The sequence below is a fragment of the Manis pentadactyla genome, chromosome 12 (genome assembly GCF_030020395.1).
Source record: "Manis pentadactyla isolate mManPen7 chromosome 12, mManPen7.hap1, whole genome shotgun sequence".
In the NCBI taxonomy this organism is placed as follows: Eukaryota; Metazoa; Chordata; class Mammalia; order Pholidota; family Manidae; genus Manis; species Manis pentadactyla.
In genome coordinates, this window is record NC_080030.1 from 66,338,754 (window position 1) to 66,363,993 (window position 25,240).

The 25,240-nt window shown below is 36.0% G+C and overlaps 1 protein-coding gene across 7 annotated transcripts in view; it reads left to right on the top strand.

Moving 5' to 3' along the window:
• The window catches only part of TRDN (triadin), a 377,090-nt gene that overhangs the window by 98,875 nt on the left and 252,975 nt on the right, over positions 1–25,240 (top strand). For all 7 annotated transcript variants that reach the window (XM_057489292.1, XM_057489293.1, XM_057489294.1 and 4 more), the window contains exon 5: positions 10,891–10,950. In XM_057489292.1, coding sequence (XP_057345275.1) covers positions 10,891–10,950 — 60 coding nt within the window. The remainder of the gene's footprint in view (positions 1–10,890; positions 10,951–25,240) is intronic.

Sequence of the window (25,240 nt, forward strand, 5' to 3'; positions counted from 1 at the left end):
ACTGCATTCCTCCCACTCTACCTGGCGCCCAGTGTGGAGCCAGGGTGGGAGAGTGTGAGGAAGCTCTTTCCGGCCTCCTGCCTTCTCCTGCTGAAGAGTCTGGGGAAGCTGTGGCCGCCAGATCCCTGCTGGGCTCCCCAACCTCATTCTCTACCCCTCTGGCAGCTTCACCCCCTTCTCCTGAGTACGGGGGTGGCCGCTCAATCGGCAGAAGGGGGTGGAGGGGGGAACTGTCAGGGAGAACAGGTGGCGCACTTGGGCACACAGGGTTTCTGGCCCTATGATCAGGGGGTTTTAGATCTTCCTCTATGACAGGGGCAACTAGGACGGAGGTTTTTAGTGGGTCAGTGTGAAATTTCCCCACCAAAAAAGGCCTCAGCCAGGAAGGGGGATTCTTGGCCAAATTTTCCCAGACAAGAATATAGGGAAGCTGGTCAGGGTGGCCCTCAGGGTCTGGCCGGGAGATGACGGCTTTGACTGCCAATAAGGTCCAGGGAAAGAGACCCCTGGGTCGGCCAGCCTACTCCAAAGGAGAGCCACTCGGCTGAACAAAGGGTCTCAAGCTTACTTTTCTTGATACTAAGACTCATGTTTAAGGCCTGTTCCTTGACCTTCGGAAAGTGGGAAAGGATCAGACCTTTAGGAGTAGCCTGAGTCTGGCCCATGGTGAATAATGCAAGGAAGACAAAAGGCAAAAAGTAGAAGTGCCAGTTTAAACAAGATGATGACTGGTGTATGTGCTTGTGGATGGGTGCCTGTTGTTGCACAGTTTTTCTTCTGCGGGGGACACGAATTTATCTGGGATTCGCGGCTGTGACCCCCTTGTCCTGTCATGGGAGTCTTCCAGCGGTGGGCGCCCTAATGGCTCTTAATTGCCCGACCCGTGCCTGCAGGGGAATGATTTAGTGGCAGAAAGGAGGGACGGAGAGAACATGAACAGGAGAGCCTCAGAGTAAGAGAAACTTAAAGGGAAAAGCGCAAAAGGAAATATAAACCAATACACAATAAAACAATCAACAATAACACCAAACACACACACCACATTTGATCACACTCATTTGGACCGGTCCTTCTCTCACTCTGGTGCGTACCACACTCACCACTTTCAGGATCCTCAAAAACTCTTGTGATTCTCCCGAAAGGCGTCCACTTGGACTGCCTCAGGGTGACGAGCTTGATACTTTCCTTCTCGGGCGCCAGGTTCCTGCCGATCGGACTTCCCTTCCTAAGGCCGAATCACTCGGACCTTAGGGCCAGGATTGGTTACCTGGGCTTCACCCAGGGTCACTAACCTGGGGGCTGGGACTACCAACCCGGACTTCCTTACTCGGGATCACTAACCCGAGACCAGACATGGGATGGCGACTTCCGCTTTATACTGGATTTATGCAGACACGAGGGGGTGAACCTCGAATTACACTGCCCCGTCCGGACAATCAGACCTTGCCTCCAGCCGTCCCTTGTTCTCCGAGAAGTCGCTCGGATCCCGGACGAGCCCCCAAAATGTTAGGGTCCAGGACTCTGGGGCTTCTCCAGAGAACAAACCACACAGGCACGGAGATGTAAATCCAAGCAAAGTCTTTATTCAGCCAGCTAGCTGGGGCTGACAGCACCTCCCCTGACACGCAGGTCGAGTCCGAGCTGTCGACCCCCAAGCAACTTTAGGTATAGATTATATAGGATTTCCACAGCCATTACACCAACGCCCATACATCACCACAACCAATGAAGTTAAAACACACCCCATGCTTTAACCAATAAAGTTGAAACGGGGACCTGCCGCTTGTCTGACCTTCGCACAAGCATCCCTTAACGTCTTGTCATGAGTTTCGTCCCCACCAGTTTCATCCCCATGAGTTTCATCCCCCTTAGGGTATGGAAACTGGGTGGCTCTCGCTCTAGGGTGTTTCCTGCATTCCTTTACATTCTCACATCCATAAAACAAAGATGCTGGATTGACTGATGTCCAGGTCCTTTCCAGCTGTAATATTTTATGACTCTATGATTAAATGTTGATGTCATATATTAGTAATTTCAATAAGAGTTTCATTTGGACCAGATCTTCCACCTCCAAGTGTGTTCCATGGAACAGGAACATTAGCATCATTTGGGAATGATTTAGAAATATGGAACCCAGCTCCATCTGGGCCAAGTGAATCTGAATCTGCATTTGAAGAGAATCCTCAGGCGACTTGTATGCACATTAAAATTTGAGAAAAATCAGTCTAGACAGTAGTTCTTATTTTTGGGTGTGGCTCTGAAGTCACCTGAGAGCTTATTTAAATTGGAGATCCCTTAAAGTTTCCTCTCCATAAGAGACTAATTGATTAAGCTTGGGCTGCAGCTCAGGAATAGATTTTAAAATCTCCCCAGATGATTCTGATATGCAGCCACATTGATCTTGTCTGGTGTATCATCAGATATGAAATCCATACACTAGTACAGGAAAAACCTTATCCAGTTCTGTAAAGTTCACCAATGATTACCTTATAAAAGGCATTATTTGTAATTATTTCCCCCTCTGTCCTGTTTATGAACACATAGGAAATAGGATCTCATTTTAGACAGGGAGAAAATAAAATTCAAAGAGAAAAAGTAAATTAATCTAAGATTACACTGATTAATGGTGGAAATGAGATTGTACAGATAATTTTATATTTATTTTGAAATTTTTTGTAGGGGTCAGTATTATAGAGCATTGAAGCTACTATCTTTTCTTGAAAAATTATAGCTTACTTTATGAAATTTTACCAAGTAATGAAACCTAACAATAAAGATCCAAAATATTTTTATGTTCATTGGATTCAGCGTCCCTAAAGGAAACAGTCCTCATTTTTGGCTACCACTATATCTGGCATGAATGCCCACTTAATCACAAACACTAGGTGATAATATTTCATTTATAATCTTCACAAATGTGTAGTGTTGTATTTTTTATTAAAAGTATTTCTTTATCAATGTAAGAGAAAATTTATCAGAAAATCACATAAAATACAAATATCTACACAACACTTGGTATATTTATCTAAAATTTGAGAATTCAATAAAATATTTTCCCTTAGCTTTTTAAAATTGGCCGCTAAATAGATAACTCAGTTAAATTTAGTCAGTGGCTAAATCAAACAGATTTTCTCAGTTATTTTTAATAGGTAAACTTTCATGTTCTAATCACAATTGTCAAAATCTTACAAATAGAGATTTTATGTTCAAATGAATACATAATTTGAATTTTTCATATTACAATAAGAAAAATCGTAAGAAGGCATTTTATATTGTCTAGCACTTTTGAGATATGTGGAAAACATAAAGATAAAAGGCATTCTTTGAAACCTACAACCATTATAATAATTTAATAAACTGCATTATTATCCAAAAGAATCAGGATGGTTGCCTTGGTGACAGAGATGATCCTTTTAACTTCTTAAGTCTATCATTTAAAAAATCTTGAATTGATATTTTTAATTTATTAAGAGTGTTTCATATTGATAGAGAAAAATGTATGCTAATTTAAACTGGCCATATAAGTCTTAAAATTATAAACTATTCAACAATAAGCTTGGTATAAGTGGTAAAAACTATTTATCATAAGCAAAATACATGTAACATAACAAAATAACTCAGAAAGTCTTCACTACAAAGTAAGCTCATTCTTCGGAGTCATTAGCACAATCTATTTTCACTAATTTTGGTCCCATTGGTTGCTGCTCCTAGCAGCCTTCCCATTTTTAGTGCCCATAGCCTCTTCCCACGTTACATGCGAAAGTTAAGCTCAGAGAATCATGGAAAAATCTGTTGACCCATGATTACTATTAGCGCCATGGGAGACAGCTTAGATGAATTAATATTCATAGAATTAAACAGCTGGAAAAGGAGGAAAGAAGAACCAAGCCAATGAAATGAATCTTCACTTCTAACTTGAAACATATTTTAAAAGATTTCATCTATTGAGAAATCATATGGTTCAGTGGGACATGGGACACACTATGGAAACCAGAAATTTCTGCAAGTCCCAAGTTGGGCTACTAAGATGATCACTAAAATCTATGCTTCTTCTTTCAGATGTCTAGCATAAATATGTATAATGAATGCCAAAATTTAATTATTTCTGCATATAAAATATAGTAAATATATAAGCATGCGTTAATAATCAAAAGAGAATGCAGATTATTGCTGAAATACCATAATCCTTAATAGAGAATGATAGAGATCTGTAATAGTACCTAACACATAGAAGAAATATAATAGAAATCTTGGACCCTTTCCTTTAAGCTAAGCTGCATATCCCATTATAAAATCATGCCCCCAATTTTTTTGTTGAAATGGACATAATATTTCATTGCCAACATTTTATTACAGGTATAATATATTCAGTTCACAGATGACATATTTTTTATATAAATATCTGAGAATTTTACAGGAAGGCTAAGTATTAAAAAAACCTCAATGTCCTTAGTTTTATTCATATTTACTTTTTCAGTTTTCTGGAAAAACAATATGGAAAAAAATCTAACTTTTATACAATTGCTGCAATTTACAAATACCTTTCATACACATTTATTTATTTCCACAAATAGTAAAATTCTGCAACTTACCCCACATTTCTAATAGAAGGTAAATTGTTTGGAAATAAAACATTTTACTCTCTGAAAATTTTCAACACTAGTCATGTAGTACTTAAATTGTTTGATAGTTGTGTCATAAAGAACAGGTGAGAAATGACTCACCATCATCTTCTATATTGTGCAAGATTTAATGATTCATAATCATGCCTAATTGTTTATTTTTATTTAGTATATATTTACTAAGTGGTTAGTATATGTTAGTCATGTTGGGCATTAAAAATTTAATGTGGAATAAAATAAACAAAATTTTTGCCCTCAATTAAATTTAGAATTACTGAGACAAGTGATAATAATAATAATAGCCAATATTTACACAATACTTCCTTGATATCAAGTGCTGCTCTAAATCCTTTAAATTTTAACTTATTTTACTCATCATGTAAATCTATGTAGTAGACACTATTGTTTTACCTCATTTTACAGATGAGAAAATGAAGTTCACACAACTAGTAAGTATGGAAATAAGATTTAAATTAGGAAGATTGACTCCAGTATTATTTATTTAAAACACTTAGCTGTATTTTGATACATTTCAGAGATGACAATATTTTTGTACAGGTCTTTTAATAACTTATCTATACTTTTCCTTACAAAATGCATGATATTTTAATTATATTAGAGTACCATAGATTTAAATATATAGTCATCTTTCATATAACTATTAATTAAATTATTTAATTATTGCAATTGAGAAAAATGATCTAAATATTACTAATTTTTACTAATTCTGAGCAACATAATAAATTATCATGTCTCCTTCTGTTGTTTCTCAGCAGTTCACAAGTCAATGCTGAGATTTAATATATCTTCAGAGACACTGGACTCTGACCTGGTTGCTTGTTTGGCATTAGACTTTAGCAAAACAGCCTGAATGCGGAGGGTGTATTTCCTTGTTATTTCCATTGAACTGTAAAGTATGAAAGCTAGAGTTTAAATTCTTGGAGTCTCTTAAATGAAATAAATTTGTAAATGCATCTAAAGCTTAGCCCGGTAAAGTTTTCTGGTGACGTCAAATGTTTTTAGTTTTAGAGTAGGAGATGAGCAACAATAAGAATCTAAAAGGAGACATTTACTCTTCTCTCCATTTTTCATATTACTCACCCTTCCCTACAGTTATGGAAACAAGTGGAAAGGAGTAGTGAAATAAGTTAGAATACACTTCCAATATTTAGTGGAAATAACTTGCCCTTCTCATGAAATCTTTTGGCCCACCATGTACCATTACTTAATATAGTTAACAGCAGTAGAGTACTGAGTCATTCTTATTAGGCAAGATTACCAATCAGTAGAACAAACGATCCTATTCATTGCCTCCTAACAATTGAGATACTTGTCATTCTTTTTCCATGTTACTTTTCCCTTCTCCAATTCTCAAAATTCGAATGCAAGTTTGTACCTTTAAGGACCTAGGGGAGCCTCACACCTGGATTGAAATAACTGACCTCTGTGTCTTTCTATGTCACAAAATAATCTCTAAAGTTTACCGTGATTTATGATTCAAAATGGTGTACAAGTCCAACTGGCATCTGGTGCTGAGACTTATTATGCCTTCAAAGACATTGGACTGTAACCTAATTGCAAAGTGCATATATTTGGAGGTAAATAACAACAGCTTTGACTCTCTTATTTGTCCCTTGTATCCAGAATTGGTCAGATTTAAATGAACTGCTCTTAAAGAGTGTCATGATATTAAATGCAATTTTTAATGCTTTTATACATTATTGTCATGTTATACAAAGTGGAGGTACTCACCTGTCTATGGAAATTATTAAATCACTAGAAGCTAGTATTAATAAATATAGGAAATTTTATTTTTCTCTGAACTTTGTTAAAAACCATAGGACAATATATTTCTACCTTTAATAATTTGAATCTTTTAAATGTAATTTTCCATTCTTATACAGATAGTTCTTAGCTGTAAAGAGCAATTGAGAGTAACAAATTAGGCATCACCTGCTTATGAGAAAAATATCCTTTTGAAGTCTAAATTGGTACCATGTTGTTACGCAGTTGAACAGGAGGCTGAATGTTCATCATTTCCTGGCTGAAGTGTAAGAAGACAGAACTGGCACACTGCAGGGACTTCACCAGATTCTTTAGTTATCTGATTGCCACAGACAGTGACAATAGTGATGGAGTCCAATCCCCAAAGAAAATGCACTGTTACAATAAAACATGCAGAGACATTTAATTTATCCTGAAGTTTGAATCATAAGAAATAAATCTCTTTTGTTTCCTACGAGTAAAAATTAGGTGTGTGTATGCCTTTATGAGGTTAGCTGTGCTTGTCTACCCTTAACCTCCATGGAAATACTAATGGTTTTCAAGTGATCATCAGTTAACAAATTAATTGATTGGTAAAGAAATGCCCAAGTCATCATATTTCATTGCGAGCTGTAGAGATTTTATCCTGTGTGTGTGTGAATCCATGATGCCAATTACAGAAAATCTGAGTGGATCTGCCCACAGTGAAGATGCTGTCTGAATTTCTGTAAGGTTGAAGTACAGAATCAAGAAAATAAAAACGTAGGGCTTTAATTCTGAGGTTGGAATTGCAGAACTGGGTTGTGTCTATTTCATTTGCCATAGAATGACAAGTACTCCAAAATATCTTTCTTTTTTAGTCTAATTCTCCTTTATTTTTATTTATTTTTATTTTTTCTTAAGGAAAACTTGTTACGGAGTGTATCCAGCATGGCAGAATTTACCTTCAACTTTAGGCTAATCTTCCATCCATGAATTTGGAAAAGGATGGAGGAACGCATTCCCCCCTGCCTTTTCCTGAGTGGTGTTCTTGGTCTCAATCTTTCTGAGATTTGTCTTCTTCCACTTTATTTTTTCCTTCCAGGATGGACCCTTGTTCCTATCAATTCTGGTCACAATCTAGAGCTCATTCCCTTTTGACAGGAAGCTGTTGCATGCGGAGGGCCTGAGGGTGCCAAGCAAGATAGCTCCGGTGCTGCTGCTTTCATCTGTTCTCTGACATGCAAACTTCCATCTGTCTTCCAAGAAACCTGCCCCTGAACCAACATGGATTGTCTGGTCCCACAAACCACCATCCTGTCCAGTGTATTTCCCAAAATTGTTAGGCTAGTCCACTCTGACAGTATTATTCAGGCAGGAGGGCCTTCAGCCCCTAACTGAAGAGTCTAACTCAAGTCTGATCGTCCTGTGTGAATTCCAGAACCTCTCTTTTACTCTTCTGAGTGGCCTATAGATGTCTGTGGAAACACACACACATACACTCACACCATTACTTCTAAAGAAAAATACTGCTCTAAATGATAATCTTAAGGCTCTTTCACCTCACAATGACTGTCGCACTTCATGTAACTTTTTAATTTAGAAAATGTCATCCTATTTCTATATTCAAAGCGATCACTGCTAGGAGTAAGAAATGATTTCTTAAAGGTGACTCCCTTAGTATAGTCAAAGACCACTCTAAATCGTTGGTATGTTACTTGCTTTATGGGCCTGAGTTATACGGGGCACCAATATTCTCCATAGCTTCTCTTGATTTGATAAGAGGGAGGAAGCAGGACAGTATTGGCAAGGGAGAATTTTGAGTTTGTTTTTTCTTTTTCTTTTTAAAATTTTTTTATTGGAATAAAGTAGATATACAACATTATATTTTGAGTTTGTTTTTAAATTCACTTGTAAAATATTTAATCCTGTCAATGAGCTAAGGTTAAAAGAAATATAATTCAAAGTCATTTAAAAAAGTCTACTCCTAGGATTAGACCAGCACTATACAATAATAATATATTGTGAGCCACATAATTTAAAGATGTTTAGTAACCCCATTAAAAAAGTAAAAAAAAGCATAAGAAAATTAAAATGAAAGAATTATTAAAATAACATTTTAATTAATCTAATCTAGGTATCAATCAGGGCTCAACCAGAGAAGCAGAGCCAATAGTAGATTATGCAGATATATGTATATATTAACAAAAGTATTACAAGTGTTTGGCCTGTGTGGTTGCGGGGACTGGCTAAGCAAGTTGGACCCAGTAGGACAGGTGGTCAGGAAGGGAAGATCGTGGGCAAACTTGGACCCAGGGGCAAGGACCAAAGCTGTTGTCCGCAGGCAGAATTTCTTCTTTTGCCCTGGGGAAAACTCAGGCATGATTATGGCCGTCCAATGGAATCAGACAAGCCCAACCAGATGATCCAGAATGATCTTGTTATTTAAAGTCAATCGATTAGGGATTTTAATTATATTGAAAAATACCTTCAAAGGAACTGCTAGATTAGTGTTCATTTGAATGACATGGGATAGCAAAGTTGACACATAAATAAAACCTTCACACTCAATAAATACATCCAAAATAATATTCCAGTATGTGGTTAATATAAAATCATTAATGAGATATTTTGTATTCTTTTTTACATTAAGCCTTCATAATCCAGTATGAATTTACACTTACAGTACCTCTCAATTTGGACTAACCAACATATCAACACCTCCATATGCACATGCATCTGGTGGCTATTGCATTGAACAGTGTAGGTCACCATAGTGACAGAGTGTGAATAGGCTGATTATCTTGTACCTTTAGAGCAGTTCAAAAGATACAAATTCTTTGAATGTGTGTGTGTGTTAAATAAAATGTATCATTAGTTTTATTGCTTATAGTCTATAAGATGAAACTTTATTGTGCCTTTATAAACAGGATACATTTCTGTAGAAAGTGACCAAAATTTTCCACATGTATAGCTTTCTATGAGAGATTGCAGCAACGTTATTCTTGTTACCTAGTTGTCAAAATACGGTTGAACCCAAGAGCACAGGGTAAGCAAAAGACAGACAGTTCTGAGCTGTTCTTCAGGACTCATTTTGCCCTAAAGAGGTAGGGGGACATTTGGCAAATGTCAAAAGGCATTTTTCATAGCCATGACTGGAAAAGGAGTTACAGACATCTAATAGAAAGAGGCCAGGGATGCTGCTGAATACTATAGAAAGCACAGAATAGCCCACTCCACCCCCAAATAATGATTCACCCAACCAAAAAAAGTCAATATTGCTAGAACAAGAAACCCTGCTTTGAAGTAGGATTTGGAGGTATAAAGGGAAGAAATTTAAAAAATGGTGTGAGAGGAGGATGAGGGGAGTTTCCTATGCCCTTTGGAAATCTTTCCCTATGTCTTGGAGAATTTTTTCCAGAGATGTGTTTGAGTATCTTAACTCTTTTGTATCTCCATTTCCATATTCCAAGTCAGAAATGGGATAAGGGTAGAGGAGTGGTCTGTAAACACTATGATGATAGATTAATAGGGAAAATAAGGAAAGGAAATCACAGTGGCAATTACCTCCTAACAGGTGAATGAAAGTCACTGTCTTTTCTGAAGATATTAGGATTTCCCTATCATTGATCTTGACTTTAGACTTCTACAAAAATTACAAAAATGCAAATACAAATTTACAAATGGAGAACTGAAAATGTGTACAGTAATTAGCACCAGAATCTCAGACCATCTGTGGAATAAAGTTGTGATAAATAAGTGAACCTCATTAGCATTTTTCCTAAGAAAAAAACATGGTCTTCAAGATTAAGTCACTTTTCAGAGGTAGTCATCATATTTGTAAACTCTAATCTCAAATTTACTTCTTTCCAAATTAACTGAAAAATTCAGAATTAACTTCATATTCTAAGTCTTGGCAGTGTATGTACATTGAAGCTAGTAGCAAACTGAATATATTTATTAAAACGATATTTTGATAAAATGCAACAACTAACTTATTCTATGAAATGTGTCATATCTGCATGCAGTAATTATTGGTTAAATGCAATGTCAAATTCTGATGATAAACATAGCTTAGAGTCACCACTTCTGAGATATATTTCCTATTAGATAGTTGTTACAGTTCATTTCACAAATTCTTAATTTAATATGTAAAAATTAAATCATCCTAAATGTAAATGACATTCTTACTGAGGTTTCTTAATTTGTATTGAGACTAATTGAAATAAAACATAATTATAGTTTGTGATCAATTCTAGCACTGAAACGGTGACAACGTATCTCCATTCACATAAGATTGTAAGCTTTTTCAAATAACTCTAATTTTGAGGTAATTCCATTTTTTCTTATTTCAGTAAATGAGAGATTTGTATAGCAATATTTTACAAAGACTCTTTTTAAACACTATAAACTTGTTAGATATAATAGTTAAGACTTCATGTATAAAGTTTAGGTCATGGCTATGGTTTATATCTTGAACATTTTCAAAAATAGTTTTTAAATTATGAATTCTGCTTTTCCCTAGAAATACACAAAGAAAAGACTGAAAATCAGGAGAAACCTGAAAAGAAAATACCAACCAAAGGTAAATTTTTAATTTTGTGTTTATTTTTATTTTTATTCAGGATATATATTTTGTATATGCACATAGAAGAAAGGAAAATTTTCACGTTTAGTGTGTTCTTTTATCTTAACATTTTTGATAGTGTTTTAATTAGTATCTTACTTCTCAGTTAACCTCAGATATAAGTGTATAAATAATATTTAATGATTGGAGTCAAAGTTAACTTCAGAATGTGTGACAATTTTTGTTATTTACAACTGGTTTTTACTTATTAAGAGTACCACAAATACATTCTTTGATTTACAAGCAAAATCTTTTTCTTCTTTTAATAAGTTACTCTAATAAGTCAGAGCTTCATTTTTTTCAGCTTGGGCTTTTTATGCCATGAAATATGTTTGACATCTCTGGCATAGAAATGCAGTCATTATATTGCTTCATTGAAGACTGCTAAGGCCCCACAGTTTCTTAGACAGTCTCAAGGGGTAGATGGACAGTGACAACATCATGATTAATATCTCTTTCAACTGAACTAAATCCAGTAACTGCAATCTTGCATTAGAAGCTTATTAATAATGGCCAGCATTATCTTGTTCATCTTACAGCATCACTTTTCCAGAAGTGACCCACATAGTCATAAAACTTTAAAGAAACTTAGAGGAAGCAAAAATTTTCAAAGGGATGTATCTCAAAATATTCTGTTTCCCCAATGGTCAGTCTTACATGGTTTTGGGTGAGCCAGAGAAAGAATAAAAATCTCATAGTACTATCTTTGTGTGATACAGATGGAAATAAAATAATTTCCCTGGGATAAAAATTGAATATTGTCTAATATTTGTTATGTCAAAAATGGGCTAAAGCAAAATTAGCTGCAGTAAATAACAAAGTTGCAAATAGTAACATTTCAAATGATAGTTCTAATTAACCTTTAATTATACCAATATGTGAATCTATATTAAAATGCCATTTTTTTAGATATACTTCATGTACTTCCTTTGTGTGAGGAGCTCAAAACCATTCTGCAGATGTTATGTTTTTAATCCTAATGTTTTAATTCATTGCAGATTGGTCAGCCAATCCTTACACAATCAGGGACATGCTACTTACTCAGCTGAAACCTATTTATATGTGTACCTGGGGAACTAATGTCTTCTTTCTGTTCCCTTTCCATTTTGGTTCTTAATGCTTTTGGTCAGGGAAATTGGACACAGCTCTTGGGTAAGACTTGACTAAGCTGGCCAGGACTGAACTGGCTATGTGTTTTGATCTGCTGGAGGCTAAACAGAAACTCACCTGCTTTCACATGACTGGGTCTTTGCTGTTTTATCTCGTAGAATTTACTATTAATTTAATAGCATTGCTGCTGCAATAGGTGTGGTGATGCAGATGGCACCATTTTTATTTCGGACCTGGTGCTGTTAGAACCCTGCTACTAGAGACCATGAGCAGTGAGCTGGAGAGCAGCTTTATTGAACTAGCAAGTCTTGCATAATTAAGACAGTGAATTTTGCTGAAGTTTAAAATAAATTTCTTGAAGGCTGGGCTAGAGATTACTACCTGAATATATTTCCTGAATAGACCAAATATATTTTGGGAAAATGAATATTTCTCAAGACAGAGAAAATGGATCTTCAGCTGTTCAACACTGAAATGGGCTTCAGAGATCACTTCTTTTTTCTACAGTTTTTATTTGTGAATATGAACGACAAAAAATTCACTTTATTCCTTAATTTCCTTGGTGGGTAGAATAATGCTTGGTTTTTTCTTCCCAAATAGATTAGAGAAAATAAATATGGTTTATAACTGTTCATATATATATATGTTTTCTATATGCTACATTCCATATCCATATGGTTATATATAATATTTAGAAATCTAAATTGTTATCAAAGCATTTTGAACTTTTATAAGAAAAGAAATACTGTATCCAAGGTAATAATAGTCTGTGATGGTTGTAGACAAGCCAGCAAATATCTGACTAAGAGATCCGTTATGCTGAAGTTGCTGTATTTTGGGCGGAGATAAAATTTTTGGTAATGATAGAAGCTAGATCACATCATATTATCTTTTTTCCTCCTTCAATGCATTCAAATAGTGTTCTAAAGGGTTTTAGGAGTGTGAAGTCATCGGGAAAGCCTGTAAGTCTACAGCCAGATGGCTTACTCATCAAGTGGGATGCAGGGAACCGAAGAATTTGTAATCCCAGAGAACATACATTTCCAAAATAATTCCCTATAATATGCTACCTAGTTCATCTTTAAAGTGTCAAAGAATCGGTTTCAATTCTGCCTCATTTTCATAGACACTTTTGTAGTCATTCACATTACCTAACTAATTTTAATTCAGGAAGTCAAGGTAACTTTGGTTTCTGTTTTGTCCCTGTTTATTTTGTTTGATGTTTTCATTAGCAAAAATGCAACCATTTCCTAGAACTGACAGGTAAACCCTTTAATTCTTAATCTGGCAATGAGTACTTCTTCTGATTTTAAGATACAAGCTCTGACATATTCCTAGTGTTTACTTTTGAATTAACCTTGTTCTTTTTCTACATAAAAGAGGTACTAATTTATTGTATAAATAGGATCAGAATAATATATATACTTGTAGCCTTATATTGAATTAATAAAATAATACAGTAGGATATTATGTTTGCTTAGAAGAAACTTACAACCATAATTTAACTTCTCCTGGATTATAAAGATGCAGTTCGCCAAATTGCTATTGGTATAAATGGCCCCTGTGAGCAGGCAGAATGAGTTCACCATGCTGAAGGACCTGTGGGCACTGAGCAATTTACTCTGGCAGAAGTTAGTCTGAGGTGAATCCATTCCAAGATGATTATTTCTGATGAAAGATTTTATAGTCCAAAATGATCACGTAGAATTCATTTGTATTTAAAGCCAAGCATTTTAGAATATATGCCTGTCTAACCTGTAAGAACTAATCATTGTTGAGATAGATATGAATAGGGCAGTCTAGAGGTCACAGTCTATGAGTATTTCAGATGAATGGATGCTTGTTGTCTAATGTAACATAACAGAAATATGTTAAATGATAAGAAATGTGGTCAGTCTTCTCCAGCAGTCAACGGCCTGCACATCCTTGTAGGTATAAACAACTATGTGCACAAATATGTAAAAAGGATATATACATATACATATGTATATGTCATTTCATTTACATATATAGTAAAAAAATATATGTATACAGTATACTCTGTAAGCAGTTATGGGGATGAGTGATATTTGTCATAAATAAAATGTCCCAGTCATGATTGTTAAAGGCCGCCATTTTCCTGTCCCATGGTAAGCACTCAGACAAGCTTTTTCAATAAATAGGCCAAGAGCACAGTGTATGATTTTGACAAAGAAAGATGCCACTATATTTTCTTCTACTCTTAGAAAGGTCTTGAATTAACCAATCTGGGTTAGGATCCAATTTAGTAACTACTGTCTAGTGACTTTGGACAAGTTAATTAATCTTTTGTTGCTTTTATTTCCTCAACTGTAAAATGGAGATAATAGAGTTGTTGTAAAGATTAAATGATTATGATATGTATATATGAGATTCCTAAGAATACTTGGCAATTTTTAAACAGGAACTATTAACTAATTAACTAGCCCTTTTAATCGCTGTTGATGAGATAAGTGACAGTCCCTTGCAGGTCTCTTATCTGTGTTACTTCTCTCTCTAGTAGTACCACTCGAAATCTATCTGATCTTAGGCTGGAGGATTTAAGATCTGTCATCTCAGGATTCTATAACATAATGCTAAAACTTAATCACTTAAAGTGACCTTGATCACTTAACCCCTCTACTTGTGCTTCTCCTCTTAAAAAATTGATATCATGTGTTTCTCTGCTGTGAACCAAATATTATACTTAATCTATTATACTAAAATTTTACTTAGAGTAATCCAACATGATAGATATAATCCCATTTAAAACTGAGAATACTGACATTTATCTGAGCTCAATGACTTACTCACTATCTCATGTTTATTGAGTTGTAAAATGAAGTTTTTGCCTCTGTTTTCTATAACTTAAGTACATATGACCTTTCCCTTATTCCCTATTTCCTGTTTCTTTCTTCTTTTTTTGCTTTATTGTGTTTAAGTCTCTATTACTAGAAATTGCTTACAGCTGAATGGTCCTGAATTTGTCTCTGAACCCCTGTGAATAAGACCTTGTAAACTTCTGGTCAACTTTGCTTACCTGCTTGCACTTCCAAATACCCACCAGTTCCTAGATACCTGTTTCTATTCCCTCCCCATCAGTCGGTGCACCATGTGGCCTGATGTCTGTTGTCTTGTTTAATTCTGATAGCTTGCCTTCACAGCAGGCATCAAACACGTAATAAATTACATGCCCCTCCAAGTTCCTTCCCCTCTATTTCTAAGCATAAAACTGAGAAATGAGATACGACAGTAACTATCTTTTGGTAGAAATGCCAAGTAACTTGTCATGGGTATATTAATTTCCTGTGGTTGCTGTAACAAATTACCAAAAATGCGGTGTCCTAGAACAACAGAAATTTATTATCTCACAGATCTATAGGCCAGAAATCCAAAATCAATCTCACTTGGCCCAAATTAAGGTTTTGGCAGGGCCAAACTCCCTCAGAGGCTCTAGGGGAGAATCTGTTCCCTGCTTCTTCCAGCTTCTAGGGTTGTCATATTTCTTGGTTTGTGGGCACATTACTTTAATCTCTGCCTCAGTGGTCAAAGTGCCTTCTTCTTTTTTGTCTTCAAATCATCCTCTGCTTCCCTATTATAAACACACATTGGATTGCATTTATGATCTGTCTACATAATCCAGGATAATCTCAATACCCTCAATTTCATCACATTGCAGTTATTTTTGGCCAAATATGGTAACATTCACAGATTCTGGGGATTAGGAGGTGAATATAATTTCAGGGGAATTATTTAGACTACCTCACCAAACTACTCTTTAACAAGGTACCCACCAGTCACAGTTCAGAGATACTTATTACTAAATACAAAATATAAGTAGTTAAAGTTAGGAAACACAGACTGGACAAATTTACCAAATTTATTGTAGCAACATCATCATAAATTCTTTTATAACTCTTCAGACATCAGCATAAAAAAATTAAGGTGTGAAATTATTGTTAGGGAATCCAGGTTTAGGGGAAATATCCAAGGTTTTATCATCTGGGCGACCAGAATTGCTCAGAATAATTCTATTATTTTTCATTTATTTTAAGGAGCAAGGTATTCATCATTGTTGTTTCTTTCCTAAGATATGTGAAGAGTTTAGTCAAATTGGAAATTGGATAATGTTTACATGTGGCCAAGATAATGCCATGATTCCATTAAGATATTATCAATTCCTCATTAAAAATTCATATTTATTGTGCATATACCTTAAGTCAAAAACTTGAGTTTTAAAAATTGGATTATCTATTCACATTTTAAGACATTGATTAACTTGAGAGCCTGAGTTGTTAATTAGTTTTATCTTTGAAAAGACTGAAGAAGTAGACTGTGAAAAGCCTTTAGATCCTCCAATAAAACTCTCATCTGACTTAATGCAGATAATTAACAGAAGGCTTTCTTTCACTCAAAGTATTTAAGCCCATGTAAGCTTCTAATGCACACAATGTCTTCATCCCTCTGTATTATTTGTCCTAATGATAGACATCACAATCCACCCAAGCTATTCAAGCTGCAGAACTAGGAGTCACTGTTGCCTGTGGCAGTACTCACCCTTGATGGGCTTTAAAATCATCTGGATGGTTTTAAAAAAATATACCCATGTGCAGACTCCATCCTGGGGACATTAATGTTTGGTAGGTGAGGCCAAAGGTGTTTGAAGCAAATCCTTCTAATGAAACAAATGAATAGTGAGAATTAAAATCACTGTCAGTTAAATTCATGGCTTAGGGGTCAAGTATATCCCACGGAGGTTCCCATTAACCAAACAGTATTGTAAGATAACATACAACTGGATGTCTTTAGGTGGGACTGCACCCACTGGTTACCACAATCACCATTCTCTCTCATCTCTTCTGGAGTAGACATTCAATCTGCCTAATCTCAGAAGGCTTTGGAGTAACAGTCCCTGCCATAGACTTCTTGGTCTCTTTTATTACTAAGCCAAATCCTGCTCAGCCCTTTGTCACACTCCCTCTTCATTATAATTTAGTCCGTTCTTACCTCTCCTGTCCCACTGCTTTCTCCTCCACAATCATTTCTCAATTAGATTATGACAGTCACTTAACTTCTTAACTGATTTTACTGAATTACCCCTCAAATCCATGCTCATCATGCCTCTCACGGGCTTAAATCAATCTGTTGCCATCCCAGTGCCTTAGATATAAAAGACACATGTTCTACTATGGCTTATAAGACTCTCCTCATATGATCACTGATAGCCCTGCAAATTTCTAGCTTTTGTGTAGTTCCTCTACTCTGCAATCTCCTCTTCGACACCCCCTCAGCTCCCAACTCTGCCCCTGCTTATCATGAAACTACAGACCCCACCAACACACCCATGCCATAATTGAACCGCTGGGCATTTCCTAGGCAGGCACTGTTGCTGTCTCATAATTCAATGCTTCTCTATGCACTGCTCTCTCTGGCCAGTGAGTCCTTTCTGTGCAGTCATTTGTCAGTATTCTGCTCATTTCTTTATTTTCAAATGGAAAGTCAGTTCCTTTAATAAGACTTCTCTGCTGTCCCTCACTCTCAGGGCATTTGAGCACCTTTTTCATGCTACTGTTATACCCCTGCATTCAACCTTTAAATCATTTTGACACCAAGTTTTAACTGTGAGTATATATAACTCACTGAAGTCAGGAACTATTTTGTCTTCATATATGCACTAGGTCATCCTTGAAATTTACTCTTATGATTCTGTGTTTCCTTCTCTATGGACAAAGAGATTCAGGCTCAGGTTCCTACCAGTTCTGAATTTGTGTGCCTATATCAAATTGATAATTATTCTAATACCCAGCAAAGTACCCAAACATGAACTCAATAAATGTTGAAATAATGAATGAATGAATGAATGAATGAATGAATCATTAATTTTCTGTATTTTGTTAATCTCTAGTCTTTTATTCACAACTTTTTCCTTTAACATTTGTTTATTTTCAAATATAAATGATTATTCAGCTTTAATTGGGACATTGTAACTTCAAATTTGTTTGGTCAGCAGAAATTGAAGACATGGATATTAAAACAAATGCAATCTGTAATATGTAATCACAAAACACCCACAATAAAATTTATAATATAGTAATATAGATTAAAGTAATACAGATTAATATGTACAATTTGAAAAATAACTTGATTAGAGAGCTTTGTCCAAGATGGCTGCTAGAAAAAAGGAGGGTCTTTTAGGCATTCAGAGCAATGAGTGTCTACATCCACCTGGGTTTTCTGGTGTTTGGGTGAAGAACTGGCCTCAGAAGTGGGGAGGAAGTTCACATGCTCATGGATGGCCATGTAGTCAACATCAAAATGGGTGGGCCAATGACAACAGGGGTATCCTGGCAGGCAGGTACTGTAAATGGAGAAACTGGCCATAGCTACTAGATAATAATATACATCAGTTTATTCACAGCACTCACTTTTGTGCCAAACACCATACTGGGCACTAAAAATTCAATGAAAACTAAGACCCAGTCCAATGAGAGGTCTAAGAAAAGCAAACACACAGTTATACCATCATGTGGTAAGTACTCCACAAAGAAATGTCCTGGAGGAGAGATGGTGTTTGAGGGTCTAATTAGCTGCCTCTGTTTTTAAGTAGGTTTGACTACAGTTTTCTGGTACAGCCATAGAGGAATGGCTGGTTTGGGATTTAGGTGTGCATTCTGGAACCTAAACTGGAAGATATAAGAGAAAGGTCAGAGATCAGTCCTCAAGGAACCAGGTGGGAGCTTGGTTAAAGGAACACAAAAGAAGCCCAGTGATTTATATTGCTAGTAGTTTCCTAGAGCTACCATAATAAAGTATCAAAAACTGGGTGGCTTAAAAATAAAAGAAATTTAATGCCTCTCAGTTTTAGAGGTTAATTAAATCCATTTGCTAGCCATCAATCAAAGAATCTCGTAGCTTATATTATTGTCTCCGAGGTCAGCATTTCAGCAGGACTGATTCCCTGAGAGGGCATGAGGGAGAGTCTGCGGGCTTCCGGTGGTGGCTGGAAGTTATTGGCTTTATGTGAATCACTCCAGTCTCTGCCTTCATCTTTAAATGGTGTTCGCCCTATATCTCTGTCTCTTCCCTCTGTACGTATTTGTCTTTGTGTCCAAATTTCCCCTTTTCATGCAGTCACCAGTTATATTGAATTACAATCCACCTAGTGACTTCATTTTAACTTGATTACCTCTATAAAGGCCCTATGTCCAAGGTTGTATTCTGAGGTAGGGGGGGTTAGAGTTTTTTGAGATGACACAATTCAACCCAAAAAGTATCACATGCACAAAGAAGTCATAGGAAATATTTTTTAAAGGGTAATTTAGAATAATCCTGATTGACTGGTCTAGAATTGTTTCTGGGAAACAATTACAAGACTGAAATCATAGGCTGGTAAGAGATTTTGCTGACGATAGGGCTCAAAAACCAAAGAGGACAGGACACTAAAATATATCTAAATATCCTGGAGCCCTTTATAAAAATGCTCTCAAAGTTCACAAATAAATTTAGTCAGCCTGTATTGCTAAACTTTTTCTTTTGCCTTCATTCAGCTGTACTTAGTTGACACTTTAAAGTACAAAATATATTTTCTTTTCCTTTCTGGCATCTCTGAAAGATAAACCTGGAACATGAGAACAAAATGCTCTCCACAAAGCTATGCATCACCTCTATACATTGCCTCCCCCACAGTGATTGTTCACTTATGAGGAAGTGACTACAGTTTTGACTTGGCTGCAGACCCCCAGATGAAAGGGAAATTACCCAAACAATTAAATCAGATTTGATAGTAAAACAAACATTTTAGAATTTAAAAATCTATTTTATGATTTAAAGCATATGTACCAAATGGGCTTTGTAACTTTGGCTAATTTGCCTAATCTCCACTTTAATATATAAATAAATGTAATCTTATTATGAAAAAGAAGTAAACCTTATTATAAAATAGACTGTAGATAACATGCTTGGAGAATTCATTCAGCACACTCTGGCTCCTAAGAACAAGTTTCTAGTCTTCACAGGACCTTGGATGGACAGGGCAGCATGGTTTTGGGGGAAGAGGATTGGTTTAGCAGTATAGTAATTATATTCTTTTCTACTCTGCCATGGACCCTTCTGTGTCAGTACTTTCTTAACCAAAGAAGTTCAGGCTAATTGATCTCTTAGGTTCCTAGGAGTTCTAAAATTGTGTGCTTATATTAAATTAAAAATGATAAATCCTTCCATTAGGAAGAATGAATAATATGATCTTTGAGAAGTTTCTCAAGAATGCTTTTCCATTGAGTTTATCATTATCACCTAATGTGTGTAGATCATTTTGCGTTAGCACAGAATGGAAATTATACAAATTGTGACCAAGAAATATGAAACACTCTGAGACATACACACTAATCAAGAGTACATCTGGCATTTAGTTTATTTTTGGCTAAAACAGAATTTTTAAAATAGGTTTAAAATGAATGTGTATTTTGCTCTTTCATAAAAAATGATGAATTAAGACATGGACGTAAATGAATTTTGTGAAGCTGTTTGAAATATTAACCTATTTAAAATTTATAGACCACTTAATTGTTAATGCCTCCCACCACAAAAGCATCAGAAATCTGAAAAGTTAGGGAATTAACTAAAAGAAAAATCAACAAAACGTATTACAGCTAACTGTGCTCTCCAAAGTCTTTTATAAAAAACAAAGATGTAATGGTTACTTGCTTATCCATCTAATTTCTTTTAGTCCTTTCCAGTAGCTCGGAAGTGAAGTATGAATTCCAGAGTTTTAGTTAACTAAATGTATTTGCTAGCCATCGATTGAAGAATATAATAGCATATGCAAACAATACCTTTAAATTTTTGATACCAAAGCTTTTGAGTTTCAAACTATGAACAGAGATCAGCACAGAGCTTGAAAGACGTGTCTCTGAAGGCTTATCGGTTGGCCCCTAGGGAGGGTTTGCCCTCTAAGAACTGCAGGGTCAGAGGCCCTGTAAGCTCTGATACACTTCAGAAAAAGACACAGCCTGTTCGGCCAATTGCCAGGGCCGAGCACTGTGAAAGCACAAAGGCAGCTTGCAGAGAGCTGGAGAGGGACTACATGGGGAGGGTGGGAGACACGCTTCTGAGATGAGTTGAGCTGAATGTTCTGGTAAGAGAAAGGTCAGAGTCTGGGCATGTACGGGAACTGTAGGGTCATATGCCAACTCAGATGCCAAACATCAGGGCCTTTCCAACCGGTGGATTCCATTTGTTGTTAATTATCAACATGCCAAAGGGACTTTTGTTTCTTGTAAATAAGGATGACAAATTAAGCTCTAGCAGGTGCACCAAGCTTATTTTGTCCTGAGCTAAAACTGTCCTAGCTAAGATGTAACTTGCCAAATAGAGCTGGTGAAAAGGAAGGTACTTTTTTCTTCTTGCACAGGAATACTTCTGATTGTGGGGTCTAAGCAAAGAGATGCACAGCAAAATACAGTTGTGGTAGTATATTATTTTTATTTTAGAGTGATTATTAAGGCAGTTGCTGATGGTGGCATTGTTTTGATAAAAGAAATTTTAAACCTTGGTATTTGAGCTCAGTTTTGCCAAAGTTTGAAGTTTCCATCCAAGAAGCTTTCGTGGCTGTTTGCCATTTTGAACAGCTCCCTAAGAGCTCAGGAGTCCAGCTGCTTTACTAAGCAGTATCATGGTACCATTTCTGAGGGGGATAATGAAATTCCAGCATACAGGACTGTATCTGTAAATCAAAATTTAGGCTGTGAAGAACCAGATTTTCCCTTAGCCTAGCAGGAACAAGGCATTAATATGCTAATATGAGTCTGAATTCAGCCCCTTGATATTTTGATTTCATATTAATTCTCCCATTTATGCCTGTGCACACGTCAATTGGAAAATCCTTTAGTGGAATGGACAACCAGCTGCTCAAGGTGGGTGAGGTCTGGTCTATCACAGAGGCAGAGACATAGATTAGGTGTTCTCCTGGGGTCTTTGCCGAACAGGGTTCCAAACGCACAGCTTATCTCATGCATACTTGGTTCCCCTTAGAGAAACTTTAAAAGAAGCTGTGCTTTGAGAAGATTTTCTTTTGGTTTTTAGCTTAACTAGTGATTCAAAGGAACCAAAATAAGCTATTTATGGTCATGTGTGAAGGCTGATGTTCTCCCTTATTTTGTGAGATATTTATATTGAATTTAGTAACTCAGAAGTACCTAAAAGAACCATTGAACTGTGGAAAGGAAAAATAATGTCTAGATGCTCTATGGTGTATTACCTTTCCTGTTTCTCAGTGAGGTTTAATTATTCAAGACATTTTAATGAATTGTAAAAATTTTTAATGGCTGGAAGAAATCAGTACCTATTATATCTATGCCACATCAGAATAAATACAATTGCACCAGAAGATGAAAGTAGATCTTATAATATTTTGGATTTTTGCCCATTCAAAAATATCTATTAAAAGTCCACTACATGATAGACGCCAAGTGATGACCCAGGGATGCAAAAATAAAATATGTGTTGTAGATCCTAAAGAGATTTCACTGACTGGAAAGTCAGGTCTATGGGAAAACTCAGTATTATTATTTAATTGTTAAAATAGAATTATGCACATATTGCAGTAGCTATATAGAATAGAGATCAAAGAATGTTTTATTGAAGAGGAGGCATTGGGCTAGGACTGAAAGGAGGCATTTGGGTAGGACTGGAGGAGAAAAATGTGGGTGTGGGAATTCTAGGTGGAAGGCACAAGCAGGCAGAACACAAAGGGATTAAGGAGGCACTGGGTGAGCTTGTGGAAGTACAAGCATTTTTATATAACTGGGATGGGAAGTTCAAGGGGAAATTCATGGTAGATAATATTGGATTGATAAGCAAATGTCAGACCACTGGAGCAATAAAATAATTTCATATTTGACACAGCACCTATTGTGTGATAGATACATAAGGGCAATACTAATATTTGTAACATGTCAATAGTATATTCAGATTTTCATGTTAGAAAGGTGCCTCTGTGAGAGAAAAATTTAAATCTAAAGGTTCAAGAGACGAGTCAGGATATTATGTAATATTGTAATACTATTTGTAATAATAATAATATATGAAGAATGACATTCTACTCCAAATTTTGAAATGATCTCTTTTCCCTTTCATCCCACCACTCCCTTTCCAGATTAATTTCTTCTCATCTTTCAAGTCCTCAGTGTCACTTCCACAAGGGGACCTTCCCCCAAACACACAGACCGCCTTAAGTCTCATTTCGTATATTGACATGTCATGAACATGAGTATTTTTTTTTTAGCTAGCTGCTATTCTACTAACTGTACTTAATTACCTTTGTTATGATATGTTTAGCTCCTATCTTCCACTAGCTTGTTGGCATTATGACAGCATCTGTCTTGCCTAGCTGAGTCTTTAGCAGCAGGTGCTTTCTAAATTTCTGTGTGAATAAAAGATAGGTATGGAATGTAATATTGGACAAAGAAGATGGGTAAGAGGACTATTAAAAAGGTAGTTTAGAAAGAGCTTGGCAAATGGACAAAAGTGGAAAATAAAAGCTAAATACTGAATGAGTCTGATGTTCTAGTTTGGAATATTGGAGGTCAATAATGACTAAACTGTGGAAAGAGACTATGGCTTAGATTTGAGCACTGCTGTATTAATTAATTGGATCATAGCTCATATTAAATTTCACTTTATTCAAAAGGACTTGAAGTCATTGTAGTCTCATGCCAGTGTATTTTCAAAACTTTGAGTGTGGAATGTTTCTATAGAAGGTTAGCACATCATATTGAAGTAACTTTGATATTCAATCTTACATTGGTTTCAAGTATACAAAACAGTGGTTCAACAGTTACCCATATTAAATCCTCACCTCCACTACTGCAGTTACTATCTGTTAACATAGGAAAATATTACAGAATCACTTACTATATTCTCCATGCTGTACTAACATTCCCGAGAACAACTTATAACGATTGAGAATTTTTGTGCCCCTTTATCCCCTTCACCTTCCCCATCCACCTCACACAAACCCTCCCCCATGGTAACCACAAGTCACTTCTCAGTACCTATGAGTCTAAGGCTATTTTCCTCATTCTGTTTTTAGATTCTGCAAGTAAGTGAAATCATATGGCATTTGTCTTAGCTTGTCTTATTTCACTTAGTAAAATATCTTCTAGGTCCATTCATGCTGTGGCAAATGACAGGATTCTTTTTTTTTAATGGCCAGATAATATTCCACTGTGTTTATATGCACCACATCTTCTTTAACCACTCATCTATTAATGGTTGCTTCCAAACTTGGGTATTGTAAATAATATGGCAATAAACACAGGGGGGCCATATATCTTTTCAAATCAGGGATTTTGTTTTCTTCGGGTAAATTCCTAGAAGGAGGATTACTGGGTCATATGAAATGTCTATATTTAGTTTTATTGAGAAACCTCCATGCTGCTTTCCATAGTGGTGCATGAATTTTCATTTCTATTAACACTATAGGAGGGTTCCCTTTTCTTCACATCCTCACTGACACTTGCTATTTTTTCTCTTTTGGATGGTGACCATTCTAACTGGTGTGAGGTGATGTGTCTTTGTGATTTTGATTTGCGTTTTCCTGATGATGAGCTATGTGGAGCACCTTTTCATGTGTCTGTTGGCCATCTGAATTTCTTCTTTGGAGAAATATCTGTTTAGGACCTCTACCTGTTTCTTAATCAGGTTATTTTTTTTTTTTTTTGGTGTTAAGTCCTATGAGTTCTTTATGTATTTTGGATGTTAGTTCCTTATTGGATAAATCACTTACAAATATATTATCCCATACTGTAGGTTGCCTTTTGTTTGTTGATGGTATCCTTTGATGTAAGAAGATTTTTAGTTTGATGGAGTCCCACTTGTTCATGTTTCATTTTGTTTTGCTTGCCTGAGGAGATGTGTCCAGGAAAACATTGCTTCATGCTTATGTTCAAGAGATTTTTCCCTATGTTTTCTTCTGAGAGTTTGATGGTTCCACGTCTTACAGTTAGGTTTTTGATCCATTTAGAGTTTCCTTTTGTGTCGAAATTAGACAGTTATCCAGTTTCATTCTCTTACATGTAATTGTCCAGTTTTCCCCAAACTAGTTATTGAAAAGGCTGTCGTTTCTCCATTGATATTCATAGCT